The sequence below is a fragment of the Rhinatrema bivittatum genome, chromosome 5, assembly GCF_901001135.1.
Source record: "Rhinatrema bivittatum chromosome 5, aRhiBiv1.1, whole genome shotgun sequence".
NCBI lineage: Eukaryota > Metazoa > Chordata > Amphibia > Gymnophiona > Rhinatrematidae > Rhinatrema > Rhinatrema bivittatum.
This window is the reverse complement of record NC_042619.1, coordinates 121633398-121649686: the sequence shown is the minus strand read 5'-3', so window position 1 is coordinate 121649686 and position 16289 is coordinate 121633398. Positions and strand designations below refer to the sequence as shown.

Below are 16289 nucleotides of genomic sequence, written 5' to 3'. Positions count from 1 at the left end.
GTTTGAATGATTTTCTTCAGGGAAAAGGAAATGGAGAGTTTTGTCAATGTTACTATGGCCCACAGAAGCAATTTAGGATTACAAAGCTATCACCAGCAATGGGGTGCACATTTAGACTAGCAGCCAAAAATGATATGGGTATGAGGTAAGTGCTATCATTTTAAGCACATAATGTTGTGGTGAATATGCATGCTTGGATAGCTATGTAAATATATACAACTGCCAGAGAATTAATCTTGAAATCTGAATGAAAATCAATATATTTCCTATGAGGATAAGCAGGATAGCAATCCTCGCATATCAGAAAAAGACTAAGATCCTGCAGTTCTCTGAAAACACATGTTAAGGTAAGCAACTTTGCTTTTACTTCTTATATTGAGCCTTAGCCGGGATGACGTGCAAGAGTAACTGACAGAAAAAAGAATGCCAAGTTACAAAATAAAGTGAAATAAAAAGGATAACAAACCAGAACAAATTTTAAATGTCAGGACAAGATGTTTAAATAAAAGGTATTTTAGCTGAGACCAGAAGAGTGTATGAGTAGTAGGATCTTAAATGTCAACTGATAATATATTCCAATGATAGAGAGAAAGAAGAGAGAAATCATGAAAGTTAGAGAATGCCTGCTTAGTGCTGGAAAATATACAGAAGTGTACAAAACTGAAATCAGAATACATGAAATAGAATAATGATGATGAAGGGCAAAGAGATAAGGAGGAACTAGGCCATTACACCATGTTTGAAAGTAACATAAGATTTGTCAAACTGGGTCAGACGGGGAGAGTCTTTCAAGCCTAATATGTTTTTAACAGTGGCCAGTTCAGGTCACAAGTATCTGACAAGATACCAAACAGATTGATCCTATGCTGCTAAGTCCCAGAGATGAGTAGTGGCTTATCCAAAGTCTACCTGGATAATAAGAGTTTAGGGACTTCACCTCTAGGAACTTATCCAAACCTTTTTTAAATCCAACTATGCTAATTGCCTTTACCACATCATCCGGCAATGAATTCCAGAACTTAATTGTGCATTGAGTGAAAAAGAAATTTCTCTACTTATTAACTTCATGAAATGTCCCCTAGATATGAAGAAGAGAGAGATGGGACAATAATAACCCCAAGGTTTCAGGCAATATTTAAGAAGGGACGGGATTAGATTCAAAAGGGTAAACCTAGCAGATGGGCATGAAATGCATGGAGAGGCTAGGAGAAGAAGGATTTGTTTGATAGTTTCAGCTTAAGGAAGTGAGAACACATCCAAAAAAAGACAGCTAATAGTCATGAAGACAGTTGAGATGGCATAGCAGGGATATTGTTGATAAAACACCTTTTATCCACAGATGATCCTAAAACGCTTTTTTGGTGTAGAAGAGAGAGGTGGGCAGTAGTTTCCCCCTAGATATTCATCCTGGAAGTAGATGTATAATAAAATGTTTTAGGATTGGGTCTTCCTGATATCCCAGTGTCAGTACTATGCATTGAAGTCTGGAAGACCCAAGCTCATACCCAGGTCAGGTCTTCTGTTTTCTGGGCTAGGGCTTTGCAGATGCAGTGTTTGCAGCCCTGGGGAGAGAAAATTCCAATCATCACACAATGGTGGCTCCTAATGGCAGGATTTAGGACCCATGATTACAGGGTTCCAGAAGAAGCTCTGGTTTCTGGCTCCCATTCAAGAACTGGGCTAGGTGAGTTGAGAGCAGGATACAGGTAGTATAATTCCCAGGTAGTTACAATTTAAGGCTTATAGTCCCTGATCCCAGCCCTAGTTCCAACTGAGTTGGAAGCCCAAAGGAACAGGGAGAAAACTAAGTGGTGTTGAAGCAGTAATTAGCAGAATAATTTAGCACAATGAGGCAGAAATTCAGAAATGAAAAGAATCAAGAAAGAGAGGGTCACATATCCACAAGAGGCTCAGACACAAACACCTAAAATAGATAACAAGAAAGAGGATGTTTGTGGGATTTAAGAGGAAACTGCTTCAAAGACTGTGTCTGTGGGAGCTAGATGTCCATCACTGAAATACATGATATATGCTGTAAGTTCCTGGACCCCAACCTTGAATGGCCAGTAACCACATGTACCCAGATCCTAGGAGAACCAGGCTTCGAAGATGGAGGATCTCCATTGGACTCTAAAGGGTATGCACCTGTGTGAATGGGCCACTCCTCATCTCAAAGCGCCTCTTCAGAATCATATCAACCACAGGCTCTTCTCCCCAATGCTCCAAAACTATAGCTCCCTCCTCTCCCCCATGATGACAGATTTCAGATCCACTTAAGGCTTAGGATTGAGTAGGGTAAGAAAATTTTTGGCACCAAAGTTGGCACAGAAAACTATACTTCAGAGCTGCCTCAGAGTGAGGAATATCCAATCTGGGGCTGTAAAGAAGCCCATGGATCAGATTGTCAAGTTGGTGAAGAATTTCTTTTCCTCCCTGACTCATCTGGATAAGGGAAGAACCTTGCAGCCTCTCTAATCCAACATGGGAGAGCCATTTCTGCAGTCTACAGTACTATCTAGTTCCACAGCAGTGTATGGCCCACCGCCAAAGGCTGCTGACTTTGGGAGTTAGTCCCCAGCATTCAGGCAGACCATCCCTGGAGTTAAGAGGTGGAAGATGATGATGTAGCTGATCAGATTCCTCCCTGGACATATCACCTCAAGGATGATAGTCTCTCTCTTCCCCCCCACCAGATACAAAGGCAGATACAACAGCCTGCAGATACAACTGCAGGCTGTTGTATCTGCCTTTGTCATCATTGGAGTCCTAGGTCACCGTTCTCCCCCCTCCTCTTTTGGGGTCAGAGGGATGTCCTATAGAGGTTTTGTTGACCCCTTAACCTGACTTGCCAGAGCATTCTTCCCCCACCAGAAGATGCCTGCTACTCCAAGTTCCTGGCCAAATTGGCAAACAAAGGTTTTAGGTCTTCTGCAACCCCCAGTGGACTCTGTAGTGATTCTAGTGCACCATTTTATCCTGAATTTGCAGTCAAGGATGTCATAAAACTGGATTTTGAAGTACAGGGTACAACAGGCCCCAGACTTTGGTATAGTCCAGTGCCCTCACCACTTAGTAATGGTGGATTCTGGACTAAAATGGGCTAAGACCACCCATATGATCTCAAACACTCCTTCTGGTCAGGATCTCAGACTGCTAAACACATTTGGGAAGAAGATCTTTGAGTTTGATCCTAAGCACTTGTGTTGCGGTTCATCAGCTGTATGAGGTTCACTATTTACACAACTGCATTAAGAAGCTACAGCCTTTGATGGGACTCCACTAAACAGGAGCAAACTGAATTTCATAGGGCATTGGTAGACACAGAAGAATATGAGAGACATCTTAACTGCTCAATGTATGAGGCATTTGACTTGATGACCAGCTCTTCAGTAGCAGCCATTGTGGCAAACACAATGGCCTGGTTAAAGGCCAGTGGCCTGCATAAAGATGTATGTGAATGACTGGTGGATGTCCCATGTATGGATGATAACTTTGGCAACAAGGTCAAGGAGTCTGTAGCCCAGATTAAAAAGAAATAGGCCACCATTCAGTCTTTGGTAGCCAGGGGAGGAGACCAACCTATTCCTCCTCGGCATCATTATTTCTTATATAGATGGATGTTTTTCCAGATATGCCCATTCTGCCTATATCAGCACTATCAGACTACCTTTGCTCTGCCACAGCTTCTGCCTAGAGGTTGACCACAGGAAAGACATCAATCTAAGAGACTGCAGCAACAGCAGACAAAATCTGGGCCTAGTTTTTGATGAGCCTCTAATATGATTCTCTGCCTAACCTTTAGGGGGGTATTCAGTTATTTCTGCCAGAATGGAGGAAGATCACCAAGGACATTGGGTCCTCAAAATTGTGGAGTGTGGCTACTACTTGCACTTCTCTTGACTTCCCACAATCACTGGGGTTCAGTCTTCAGTTCGGATCCATCTCGGTTAGTCCAGCTTCAACTGGAAGTCACTCCTCCAGCAGATAGCAATAGACTGTTCCTTCCAAGGACTGTGGCTAAGGGTTCTACTCTTGTTACTACTTAATTCTCAAGAGAACCGAGGGGGGGGGGGGGGGTGTTGAGATCATGTCTGGATTTATGAAGAATGAACAAATTTCTGACCTGGTAGAAATTCAAAACAAACTTCCTTCACACAATTTTCCCTTTTATTCAAGCAGAGGACTGATGTACACCCTGAATCTCAAAGATGCATATGCTCACATCCCCTGCTATCCTATGCATTGGAAACACCTCAGATTTATAGTGGAGGGTTCTTATTAGCAATACAAAGTCCTCCCCTTCACAAAGTACCTGGTGATGTTCGCAGCACATCTTTGTTGGATGGGAGTTTGTTTTCCCCTACCTGAATGATTGGCTGATGACAGGACCTCCCAGTCAGTCAGGAGTGTCGGAGTCTCTTGAGAAGGCTATTTGTTTCCTTCATTCCTTGGGATTCATAATCCACTTTGCCAAGTCATACCTTATGCTGTCCCAATGGATTCAGTTTGTAGGGATGTGGATGGATTTGGTGAGGGAATATGCATTTTTCCCCAGACGAAAGAGCAGGTAGCAGTGTTCTGTGTTAACAAGCAGAGATTTTATTTATTTATTTTAATATATTTCTATACCGGACTTCATGAATGGGATTCATATCAGGCCGGTTTACATGGAACTAGGGGATTAACAAGTGTAACCAAACAAGAAGGCTGAAGCAAGCAAAGTTACATATAACAAGGGGATTGAACTTGGGGGCTATAGTAGCTAGAAGTAGACAGAGAGGAATTAAGTACATATAATTCTTGTATACATATATACCCAGAGATCCTGGGTACTCTGATAAGTCTGTCAAAATCTGGGTTCTCAGTCAGAAAACTTACCTACAGGCGACCTATCTTCAAGAATAGACTGCCTCAGCCAGGTTCTCTGCCTCGCAACTGGTCTCTGGATCAGCAAGTGATGGAAGGGCTAGTCGAATTTTGGGGTCTAATAGTGCACAACCTGTTTGCCTCAAAGAGCAGCAAGGTCAAAAGGTTTTGTTCCATGTTTCTGAGCACATACAGGTCAGCTCCTGACACTTTTCTGTTTCAGTGCAATATCTGTCATTTGTATGCTTATCTGCCAATCTCCTTGATTATGCGAATGATCCAGAAGATACTAAAGGATCGAGAAAGGAATCATCATCATTTCAGCATAGCCAAGACAAGTATGGTTTCCATGCCTCCTCCGGTTGTACAAAATACTTCCTATCCTACTAGGGAATTTTCCATCTCTCATTACACAAGAGGGAAGTTAGATATGCTATCTGAATTTCTTCTCACTGTGTCTCAGAACATGGATGTTGAACAGAGTAATTTACTCCTTGCTTTTTCCAAAGGATGTTGAAGACATCCTAATTTCAGCCAGAAAGCCATTGATTAGAAATGTCTTATAGCTTCAAATGAAGAAGGATATCTTCCTGGTGTCATACTAGCTCTATAGATGCATTTGTTTGTAGCCTTAAGGATCTGCTTCAATATTTGCTCTCTTTCTTCATCAGGACTCTGTACTTTGTCACTGAAAGCTCACCTCAGAGCCATTGCGGCCTACCATCACCCAGTAGAAGGAGCACCAATCTTCATTCACCCTTTGGATTCCAAATTCAAAGAAGGCTTGTAGCATGCTAAGCCTGTGATATCTAAAGTGCCAATATCTTTGGTTCTCACAGGACAAGCAGGATGGTAGTCCTCAAATATGGGTGACATCATCAGGATGGAGCCCAATCACAGAAAACGTCTATCAAAGTTTCCAGAACTTTGATTGGCCCCTACTGGGCATGCCCAGCATGGCACCAACCCTGCAGCCAGCAGGAGTGCCCCTTCAGTCTTCTTTTTTTCGCACTGCAGTAGCCTCGCGGTTTAGGAGCTCTGTGGAGATTCCTGACAGGAATTTTCCTCACGGAATTGACTAACGTTAAATTGCCCCACAGGGGTCCCTCCTCTAACTTCTCTCTAGCCATCGTACTCCGGTAAGTTTTTTGACAGTTTTCCGTCTATTAACGTCGAGTTTGGCCCTTGCGGCCTACTGGCAGTTGTCCGTCCCGCGGCTCGATTTTTTTCTATGGCCATGGCGTCGGGGTTCTGCCGGTGCCCGGACTGTACTCGCACCATGTCTATCACAGACCCTCATGGCATCTGTGTAATGTGTTTAGGCCGGGAGCATAATGTCCTGACTTGCACCAAATGTGCCCTCATGACACCCAAAGGTCGCAAGGCAAGGATGGAGAAGATGGGACTCCTCTTCCATGCTCACACCACGATGCCGTCCATCGCAGCGACGTCATCGGAACCGGTACCGTCGACGTCGCACCAGCATCCACTACCGTCCGGTGACCATCTGCCATCGACGTCTTCACGGCCATCGGCGCCCGTTACTCCCCCTCAGGATCGAGGGGATCGTAGGGAGAAACATCACTATCGGCATCGTAAGACTCGGACCGTCGAGGGAGCGAAATCATCGACCTCGCCACTGTCCGAGCAACCGTCAAAGAAGCCCTGTCCAGGAAAGGCACTGACCATTCCTGCGACCGGGTCATCGAGGCCACCCTCACCCAATCGGGGTTTGGGAGCCGCGATTCCGCCTGTAAAGGTGGTCGCTCCGACCATGCCTCTGCCTCCCTCTTCTGTTCCGGAGGCGGGGCTGCTTGCTCCAGGTCTCCGAGAAGAACAGGACTGGCTGGTCCAGGAGGCCATCGACAAGGCGATACAACGATTCCAGGTCCCTTCGGCACCGACACCGGCACAGACTGTGGAACCGGTCATCGACCCGATTCCAGCAGCGCTGGCACCGCTGCTATCCCGGATGGAGGCGTTCATAACCGCCCTTCCACCGGTGGTTCCCGGGTCTCCGATGGCTCCGGTGCGCTCCCCGTTGACAGCTTCGTCGGGAGGAGAAACACCGTTCCGCATCCCTCCTTCGGGAGTTTTGCTCAGCCATCGATGGCAATTCGTCCCTCGCCACCGATTCATTCATCGGGGGCGATACGTACTTTCCTGGCGTGTAGCCAGATGGACTCAGAACCAATGGGATAGTATCCGCGTGCTAGCAGTTGGAGACGGATCTGACGTCAGCACGGGGTATATAGCCCCACAGGAAGTGAAGCGATTCAGTAATTTCCGTCTCCAAAGCAGTTTGGAGTGCCTGCACGCTGGTTCAGCGTGCTTTCCAAAGACTACTTTAATTTTTCCTCTCTTTTCTCATTCTAGATTCTACTTTACCTTTCTTCAACGACTTTTGAGCCCCGCGCTCCTCAGGGGACGTTTCTGTCACTCCCCCCAGTTGAGCTTCCCGGGGTGACTGCCGTGGTCCCCCGGAGGTGAAAGTCCTCGGTCCGGCCGAACCGCAGCAGGGGCATAGCGCCCCGGGGGAGACTCGGGTGTGGCTTCGAGGCCCTCGGTCCCGGCGTGGACGAGGTAGCGGGTGCAGTTCCTCCAATCGCGGCGGTGAAAGGTACCGGCCCTTTCCCCCCGCAGCCGGAGACCGCCTGTGTTCCTGCCCGGAAGCGCCGAAGATCTGGTAAGGCGTACGTCTCTTCGCCCAGGTCTCCGAAGTAGAGGATCGGCGGCGTGGCAAGCCGTGGAGGACGCCATTTTGTGGCCTTATTCAGATATTCCGCGCCCGTAATAGGCGCGGCTTTCTTCTTCCTTGTGCGTATATTGCTTTGTTCTCGCATATTGGCTGCCACTGTGAGTTTATGCCGCATATTACTGCTGAATGCCTATTGCATACCATAGAGCGTACATTGCTCACTGCTTAGGGCTCAGTGCCTATTGCTTATTGTTGCGCGCTTGTTCTATTCAGCGCCTATTGCTGCCACATATTATTGCTATTGTGCGCCTGTTGTATTGAGCGCCTATTGCTGCCGCATATTATTGCTCTTATGCGCCTGTTGTATTACGCGCCTATTGCTGCCGCATATTATTGCTATGGAGCGCCTGTTGTATTGAGCGCCTATTGCTGCCGCATATTATTGCTATTGTGCGCCTGTTGTATTACGCGCCTATTGCTGCCGCATATTATTGCTATGGTGCACCTGTTGTATTGAGCGCCTATTGCTGCCGCATATTATTGCTATTGTGCGCCTGTTGTATTGAGCGCCTATTACTGCCGCATATTATTGCTATTGTGCGCCTGTTGTATTGAGCGCCTATTACTGCCGCATATTATTGCTATTGTGCGCCTGTTGTATTGAGCGCCTATTGCTGCCGCATATTATTGCTATTGTGCGCCTGTTGTATTGAGCGCCTATTACTGCCGCATATTATTGCTATTGTGCGCCTGTTGTATTGAGCGCCTATTACTGCCGCTTATTAGTGCTCTTGTGCGCCTGTTGTCTTACGCGCCTATTGCTGCCGCATATTATTGCTATTGTGCGCCTGTTGTATTTAGCGCCTATTGCTGCCGCTTATTATTGCTATTGTGCGCCTGTTGTATTTAGCGCCTATTGCTGCCGCATATTATTGCTAGTGTGCGCTTGTTCTCTTCAGCGCCTATTGCTGCCGCGGATTATTGCGCACTTGCTCTATTTGGTATGGATCAGCACGCGGCCGCGGCCTCAGCGGCGCCGCCACCTGTCTTAGGCATTTCAGCTCTTGGCCTCTGCTCTGCATGCCACCTTAGAGCCACGCGCAGTACTGAGCCAGACTCCCTATGTGCCCAATGTGAGGCGGCCGGGGGACCCTCCGGCCAGGACCAATCTCAGCCGCAGTTTCTTGACAGTTCCCCTGCAGCTACCCCGGATTTGGGGGGCAGTCTCGACCACTCGGGAATCCCGGGGGATCTTGTACCCCGGCGATTAGAGGCTGCTTCCATTTCCTGGGTGGATCTCTTTAAGGGGATTCATGCCTTCGTCCAGATGCAGACGGCTTCCCGTCCCGGCCCTACTGTCCCTGCTGCTCCTGTTGTTCCTGCTGTTGCTGCGGTTCCTGCGGTGGCTATATCTGCGGCGCCTGCTGCGGCTGCCGCTGCGGTGGCGGCGCCTAGGGATCCTGTTCCTGGACCCTCACAGCCTTATCGGGAGCGGGACCTCCCGCCACTGGACAGTCCAGATCAATCGGACCAGGAGGTTTCGCCGGACGAGTCCGAACTCCCGGACGAAGGAGACCTCCCCCCGGGGATTGAGCCATATAGAACCATGAGGCGGGTCTTCCCTAAGGAGGACCTCTCTGACCTCGTGTCTCAGTGTCTGGCGGAGCTGGATATTACTGGCCCCAGTGCTTCGGTACCTTCTGCGCAGAACCCTCTGCTGGAAGGTCTTCGTCCTACAGCCCGCCATTTTCCTTTCTTGCAGGCGGCTCAGCAACTGATAGATTTGGAATGGGCGGCGCTGGCGGCTTCATTCAAAGGGGGCCGGGCCCTGAAAGGTATGTACCCATTGGCTCCGGCTCTCCAGGACCTGCTGGCATGTCCTCAGGTGGACGCCTTAATTAGCGCTGTGGTCAAGCGCACTACCATTCCAGTGGAAGGGGGGACGGCCCTCAGGGAGCCCCATGACAGGCGAATGGACGCCATTCTGAAACAAACTTTTGAGGTGGCAGCTCTTTCTTTGCGGATTGCGGCCTGCTGCACTGTGGTGACACGTGCCTGCTTATCCCAGGTCAGGAACAATGCTCCAGCGGCTGACATGGAGTCCGCTCTTTCCTTCCTCACAGATGCCGCTTCGGATTTGGTTCGAGCTACAGCTAAGGGGATCTCATCTTCCGTAGCCGCCAGGAGGCAACTCTGGATCCGGCCGTGGGCTGCTGATGCGCCTTCGAAGTCTCGCCTCACCAGGTTACCCTTCCAGGGCTCGTTTCTCTTTGGCAGTGGTCTTGATAAGCTAGCCACTACCTGGGGTGCCTCTCCTGTGCTGAGACTGCCGGAAGATCAATCCAGGAGGGGACAGCGCTCCTTTCCACGGCCCTCCAGGGGCAGGAGTTCACAGCGCTTTGTTCTGTATAGGGGGCGCTATCAGGCGCCACGTCCTCCGGCCAGGACTCAGTCCTTTCGGACCAAGCAGCGCAAGCGAGGGGCTGGTCCGGGCTCGGGTCCCGGTCGCGCCCCACAATGAGAATTTGCCGATTCATCTGGGGGACGGAGCCATAGGGGGCAGGTTGACCCTCTTCTACCCCAGATGGGTCGCGATCACGTCGGACCAGTGGGTCCTCGCCGTTATCCGGGAAGGATATTATCTGGACTTTCATCATCTTCCGCCGGACAAGTTTGTGGAGTCTTCCTGTCCCATACACGAGAAGGCAGCATTGGAAGCTACCCTGGCGAGGCTCCTGTCCTTGAACGCCATCATCCCAGTACCTGCCTGGGAAGTGAATTCTGGACACTATTCCATTTATTTCATGGTACCCAAGAAAGGGGGCACTTTTCGGCCTGTTCTGGACCTCAAGTCAGTCAATCGATACTTGCGGGGTACTGAGGTTTCGCATGGAAACTCTGCACTCTGTCAAAGCCGCAGTCCAGCCCGGAGAATTCCTCACGGCATTAGACCTGTCAGAAGCATATCTTCATATTCCGATCCATCCGGATCATCAGCGCTACCTGCGCTTCAAGGTTCTGGGCCGCCACTTCCAGTTTCGGGCTCTACCCTTCGGGTTGGCCACGTCCCCACGGACTTTCACCAAAGTGGTGGCAGCGGCACTCAGGCGGGAAGGGATTCTGGTCCATCCCTACCTAGATGACTGGCTGATCAGGGCGAAATCTCGAGAGGAGAGCCTGCGGACAACCGGCAGAGTGATCGCCCTTCTGGAAAGCTTGGGCTGGGTAATCAACCTCAGCAAGAGCTGCCTACAGCCTTCCCAGTCAATAGAGTATCTGGGAGTGCAGTTCGACACTCGGGCGGACACGGCCAGTCTTACGACCAAGAGACAGTTGAAACTTCGACAGCGTATCCAGTATCTGATGGGTGCCAGTCGGCCCATAGCCTGGGATTATCTGCAGGTTCTGGGTCTCATGGCCTCCACCCTGGAGGTGGTGCCTTGGGCGCGGGCCCATATGAGACCTCTACAGCATTCCCTGCTCTCTCGCTGGAGCCCCCGTCGACGGGACTATTCCAAGCGCCTTCCTCTACCGGCCAGCGTTCGGACCCAGCTGCGGTGGTGGTTGCAGTCCAACCACCTGAGCAGGGGGTCGAAGATGTCCTCGCCCACGTGGACCTTGCTCACCACGGATGCCAGCCTGAGCGGCTGGGGAGCACATTGCGAAGAACTCACCGCGCAAGGGCGGTGGAACAGAGAGGAGTCCACGTGGAACATCAATCGCCTGGAGGCCCGGACAGTCCGATTGGCATGCCTGCGATTCGCTCACAGGCTGCGGCACAGAGCTGTCAGAGTGATGTCTGACAACGCCACCACGGTGGCCTACATCAACCGGCAGGGCGGAACCAGAAGCCGACAAGTCTCTCTGGAGATCGCCCCACTGATGGTTTGGGCAGAAGCAAATCTGCAGGACGTCTCCGCCGTACACATTGCCGGGAAGGACAATGCCACAGCAGACTTCCTCAGCAGAGAACGCCTAAATCCAGGAGAATGGAAGCTGTCCCCCACAGCTTTCCAGATGATTGTCGATCACTGGGGGATTCCAGCCATGGATTTACTGGCGGACAAGTCCAATGCTCAAGTCCCCAGCTACTTCAGCCGCAGGCGCGACCCGTTCTCACACGGAATCGATGCCCTGGTCTAGCCATGGCCTCCAGGGACTCTACTATACGCTTTTCCTCCATGGCCTCTGCTGGGCGCTATCATCCACAAGATTCAGACGCACCGGGGCCTAGTTCTTCTAGTGGCACCAGACTGGCCAAGAAGACCCTGGTACGCGGACATGAGACGACTACTGGCAGGGGAGCCTCTTCCTCTGCCTCCTCTCCGGGACCACCTACGTCAAGGTCCCATCCTCCACGAGGATCCAGCTCAATTCTCTCTTACGGTCTGGCCCTTGAGAGGGCTCGACTGAAGAAGAGAGGTTACTCGGGGCCCGTGATTGATACACTCCTCCGAGCTCGCAAGCTTTCCACATCCCTCACCTACGTGCGGTTCTGGAGAATATTTGAAGCATGGTGCGACACTCATGGCACCAATCCACATGCCACCACCATACCTATCGTGTTGGATTTCCTGCAGGATGGGCTTCAGAAGGGTCTCTCCCTCAGCTCCATCAAAGTTCAGGTTGCGGCACTGTCTTGCTATGGTCCCAGGAGGGATGGCAAGACCATCGCCAAGCATCCAGATGTTTCTCGTTTCCTGCAAGGGGTCAAGCATATTCGTCCGCCACTAAAGTGACCTTAATCTTGTTTTGGATTTCCTCGCGGGATCCACCTTCCGACCCCTTCGGGGCTTATCTCTCCGGTCTCTCACCTTGAAGTTGGTGTTCTTGCTGGCGGTGTGCACCGCACAACGCATCTCTGAGCTACAAGCACTGTTCTGCCGTGAGCCCTTTCTACGGATCACTCCGGAAGCTATCCATCTTCGGACGGTTCCCTCCTTTCTCCCTAAAGTGGTTTCACAGTTTCAGCTTAACCAAACCATATCTTTGCCTACTACGGTAGGTTTTAAGAAATCTGAAGAAGGCCGTTTATTACGCCATCTCGACATCGGCAGATTGCTGCCCAGGTATCTGGACATGACACAAGACCTGCGACAGACGGACCACCTGTTCATCCTGCACAGCGGGAACAGACAAGGGGAAGCGGCCTCTCGGCCCACCATCGCCCGCTGGATTAAAGAAGTTGTCAGAGCAGCTTACGTGGAGGCGGGGAAGTCTCCACCTCTGCAAGTTAAGGCTCATTCTACTAGAGCACAAGCGGCATCCTGGGCTGAATCCAGGATGTTGTCGCCTGCAGAAATATGTAAAGCGGCGACGTGGTCCTCCCTCCATACCTTTTCCAGGTTCTACCGTCTGGAGGCCCAGGCCAGGGAGGACTCGGCTTTTGCGAGGGCGGTACTACACGGTCCTCAGGCAGCCTCCCGCCCAGGCAGGGAGTAAAGCTTTTGTACATCCCATTGGTTCTGAGTCCATCTGGCTACACGCCAGGAAATGTTGAGATTACTTACCTGGTAATCTTCTTTTCCTTAGTGTAGACAGATGGACTCAGCATCCCGCCCAGCTGCCTGTGTACATGGGTTTCACCGATTCCGGGTAAGCCATGGTATTCGTTTACATACGAGCGTACAGTCTACCAGTGTCAACGCCTTCCGGTTGTGAATGCTGGCGGTCTCCAGCCAATGTCAATCGGTCAGGGGAATCCTGTTTTCACTTTTCACTGAGCGTCAGTACACACATCCATAACAGCTTTTGCAAGGAAAATTACTGAATCGCTTCGCTTCCTGTGGGGCTATATACCCCGTGCTGACGTCAGATCCATCTCCAACTGCTAGCACGCGGATACTATCCCATTGGTTCTGAGTCCATCTGTCTACACTAAGGAAAAGAAGATTACCAGGTAAGTAATCTCAACAATTGGCGCCATCGATGCCTTCGATACCGGCACCGATGCCCTCCAGGCCGTCCATGGTGCCTTCAGCGATTCCTTCGATTTTCTCGGAGCCTCGGCCGGGGCCTTCGGATATCCAATCCCCTTCTCGACTTACAGGTCAGCCTGCTGATCCTTATGACACCTGGGGTGATGATACTTCCACAGACACCGATGACTTACCTTCACCTCCCTCTCCTACTGAAAGTAGAAAGCGTTCTCCTCCAGAGGACCTTTCTTTCATTAATTTTGTGAAGGAAATGTCTGAGTTGGTCCCTTTTCAGCTTCAGACAGAGCAGGATGATAGGCACCAGATGATGGAGTTGCTCCAATTCTTGGATGCCCCTAAAGTGATCACTTTATTTCCATTCATCAAGTTCTTCTTGACCTCCTCAAAAAGAACTGGGAAAACCCTGGATCCATTGGCTCCAGTCCATAGAAAAGCTGACACTACCTATTTAGTGCAGTCAGCCCCCGGCTTTCAAAAATCTCAGCTCGACCACCACTCATTTGTGGTAGAATTGGCTCAAAAGAAAGCAAAAAGGATGAAGCCTCACTCATCTACCCCTCCTGTTAAGGAACACAAGTTCCTAGACAATATTGGTCAACGAGTGTTCCAAGGGGCCATGCTCATCTCCAGAATTGCTGCTTACCAGCTGTATGTGACCCAATACAATAGGGTCATCTTCAAACAGATACAGGAATTCTCTGAAGCCCTGCCTGAACAATTCCAAGACCAGCTTCAAATCCTTGTCAACAAGGGGTTTGAGGCAGGAAAGCATGAGATAAGAACAGCTTACGATATCTTCGACACCTCTACTAGAGTGTCTGCACCTGCCATTTTGGCAAGACGATGGGCCTGGCTCAAATCTTCTGACCTTCGCCCAGAAGTACAAGACAGGCTATCTGACCTACCATGTGTAGGAGAAAATCTGTTCGGTGAGCAGATCCAGCAAATGGTGGCTGAATTAAAGGACCATCATGAGACCCTCAAACAGCTCTCATCGATACCTTCTGACTTCCCTTCTAGACAGCCCTTCAAGAAAGACTCTAAGAAGTCATTCTTCCGTCCAAGGAAGTACTATCCTCCACCAGCAAGGTCCCGAACTATGAGACCTTATCAAAAGCCTCAGCCTCGCCAGGCGCGAGAGCAAAAGCCACAAGCAGCTCCCAAGCCGGGGCCTGCTTCAGGTTTTTGACTTTCACTTGGAGAGCAGCAGTCTGATTCCTCTGCCAAGCATACCAGTGGGAGGTCGATTGTGCCACTTTCACAACATGTGGCAATCAATCACAACCAACCAATGGGTGCTAGCAATCATTGCTCAGGGTTACCACCTAAGCTTTCTTGCTCTTCCACAGGACTCACCACCTCTGCAGGTGTGGAGAGTATCCGACCACTCTGTCCTTCTGGAGCAGGAGGTTTCCCTTCTTCTCCAGTTAAGAGCAATAGAACCCATCTCACTCTCGCAGCAAGGCTAGGGTTCTATTCACGGTACTTTTTGATCCCCAAAAAATCTGGGGAGCTTCGTCCAATTCTAGACCTACGTGCTCTCAACAAGTACCTCCAGCGGGAAAAGTTCAAGATGGTAACCTTGGGCTCGCTTCTGCCTCTTCTACAAAGAGGAGACTGGCTCTGCTCTCTGGACCTCCAGGACGCATACATACACATTGCGATCACTCCAACTCTTCGCAAGTACCTCAGGTTCTTAGTAGGCCCAAAGCACTATCAATATCAAGTGCTTCCCTTCGGCCTTAGGTCTGCACCACGAGTCTTCACCAAATGCCTCGTAGTTGTAGCAGCTTTCCTCAGGAAAGAAGGTGTGCACATCTACCCCTATCTGGACGACTGGTTAATCAGGGCCCCAACCCAGCAAGCCACTCGGTCGTCCCTCGATTTCACTCTACACACTCTAATTTCTCTAGGATTTCTTGTCATATACGAAAAATCCTATTTAATCCCATCTCAAAACTTGTCGTTCATTGGGGCAGACTTGGACACCTTGCAGGCAAAAGCCTTTCTACCTCGACAACGAGCGCTAACACTCGTGGCCCTCGCTCACCAGTTGCAGTCTCAACATACAGCAACAGCTCGCCAATTCCTCGTCCTGCTAGGACACATGGTGTCCTCCATCCATGTTACACCAATGGCCCGCCTGGCCATGAGACTCTGAGGTCACAGTGGATTCAAACTGTTCAGCCTCTGTCGACCGTTGTCCACATCACCAACTCACTCCATCTGTCTCTCGCCTGGTGGAAAGATCAGACCAATCTCCTCCAGGGACTGCCTTTTCAAGTGCCAGATCCTCAACTCATTCTCACCACCGACGCTTCCAACCTCGGGTGGGGAGCCCACGTGGACAATCTACAGACACAAGGATCTTGGTCTCCAGAGGAAGCCAAACGTCAAATAAACTTCCTATAACTTCGAGTAATGCGATATGCTCTCAGGGCTTTTCAGGAACGCCTATCAAATCACGTCATCCTGATTCAGACGGACAACCAGGTGGCCATGTGGTACATCAACAAGCAGGGATGCACAGGCTCCTTCCTCCTGTGTCAGGAAGCTGCGCAGATTTGGGCGAAAGTGCTCTCCCACTCGATGTACCTCAGGGCCACCTACTTGCCAGGAGTGGACAATGTCTTGGCAGACAAACTGAGTCACGTCTTCCAGCCACATGAGTGGTCTCTCAACCCCTCGGTAGCGACCTCAATCTTTCGCCAATGGGGATACCCGCAGACAGACCTCTTTGCGTCCTCTCAGAACCACAAAGTGGACAATTACTGCTCCCTCATTCG

General features: G+C 50.2%; 1 protein-coding gene across 1 annotated transcript in view; it reads left to right on the top strand.

The window, feature by feature from the left end:
* FNDC3A (fibronectin type III domain containing 3A) overlaps window positions 1–16289 on the top strand; it is a 1040529-nt gene that overhangs the window by 636867 nt on the left and 387373 nt on the right. Inside the window, 1 exon segment of the mRNA XM_029602861.1 lies at window positions 21–145. Coding sequence (XP_029458721.1) covers window positions 21–145 — 125 coding nt within the window.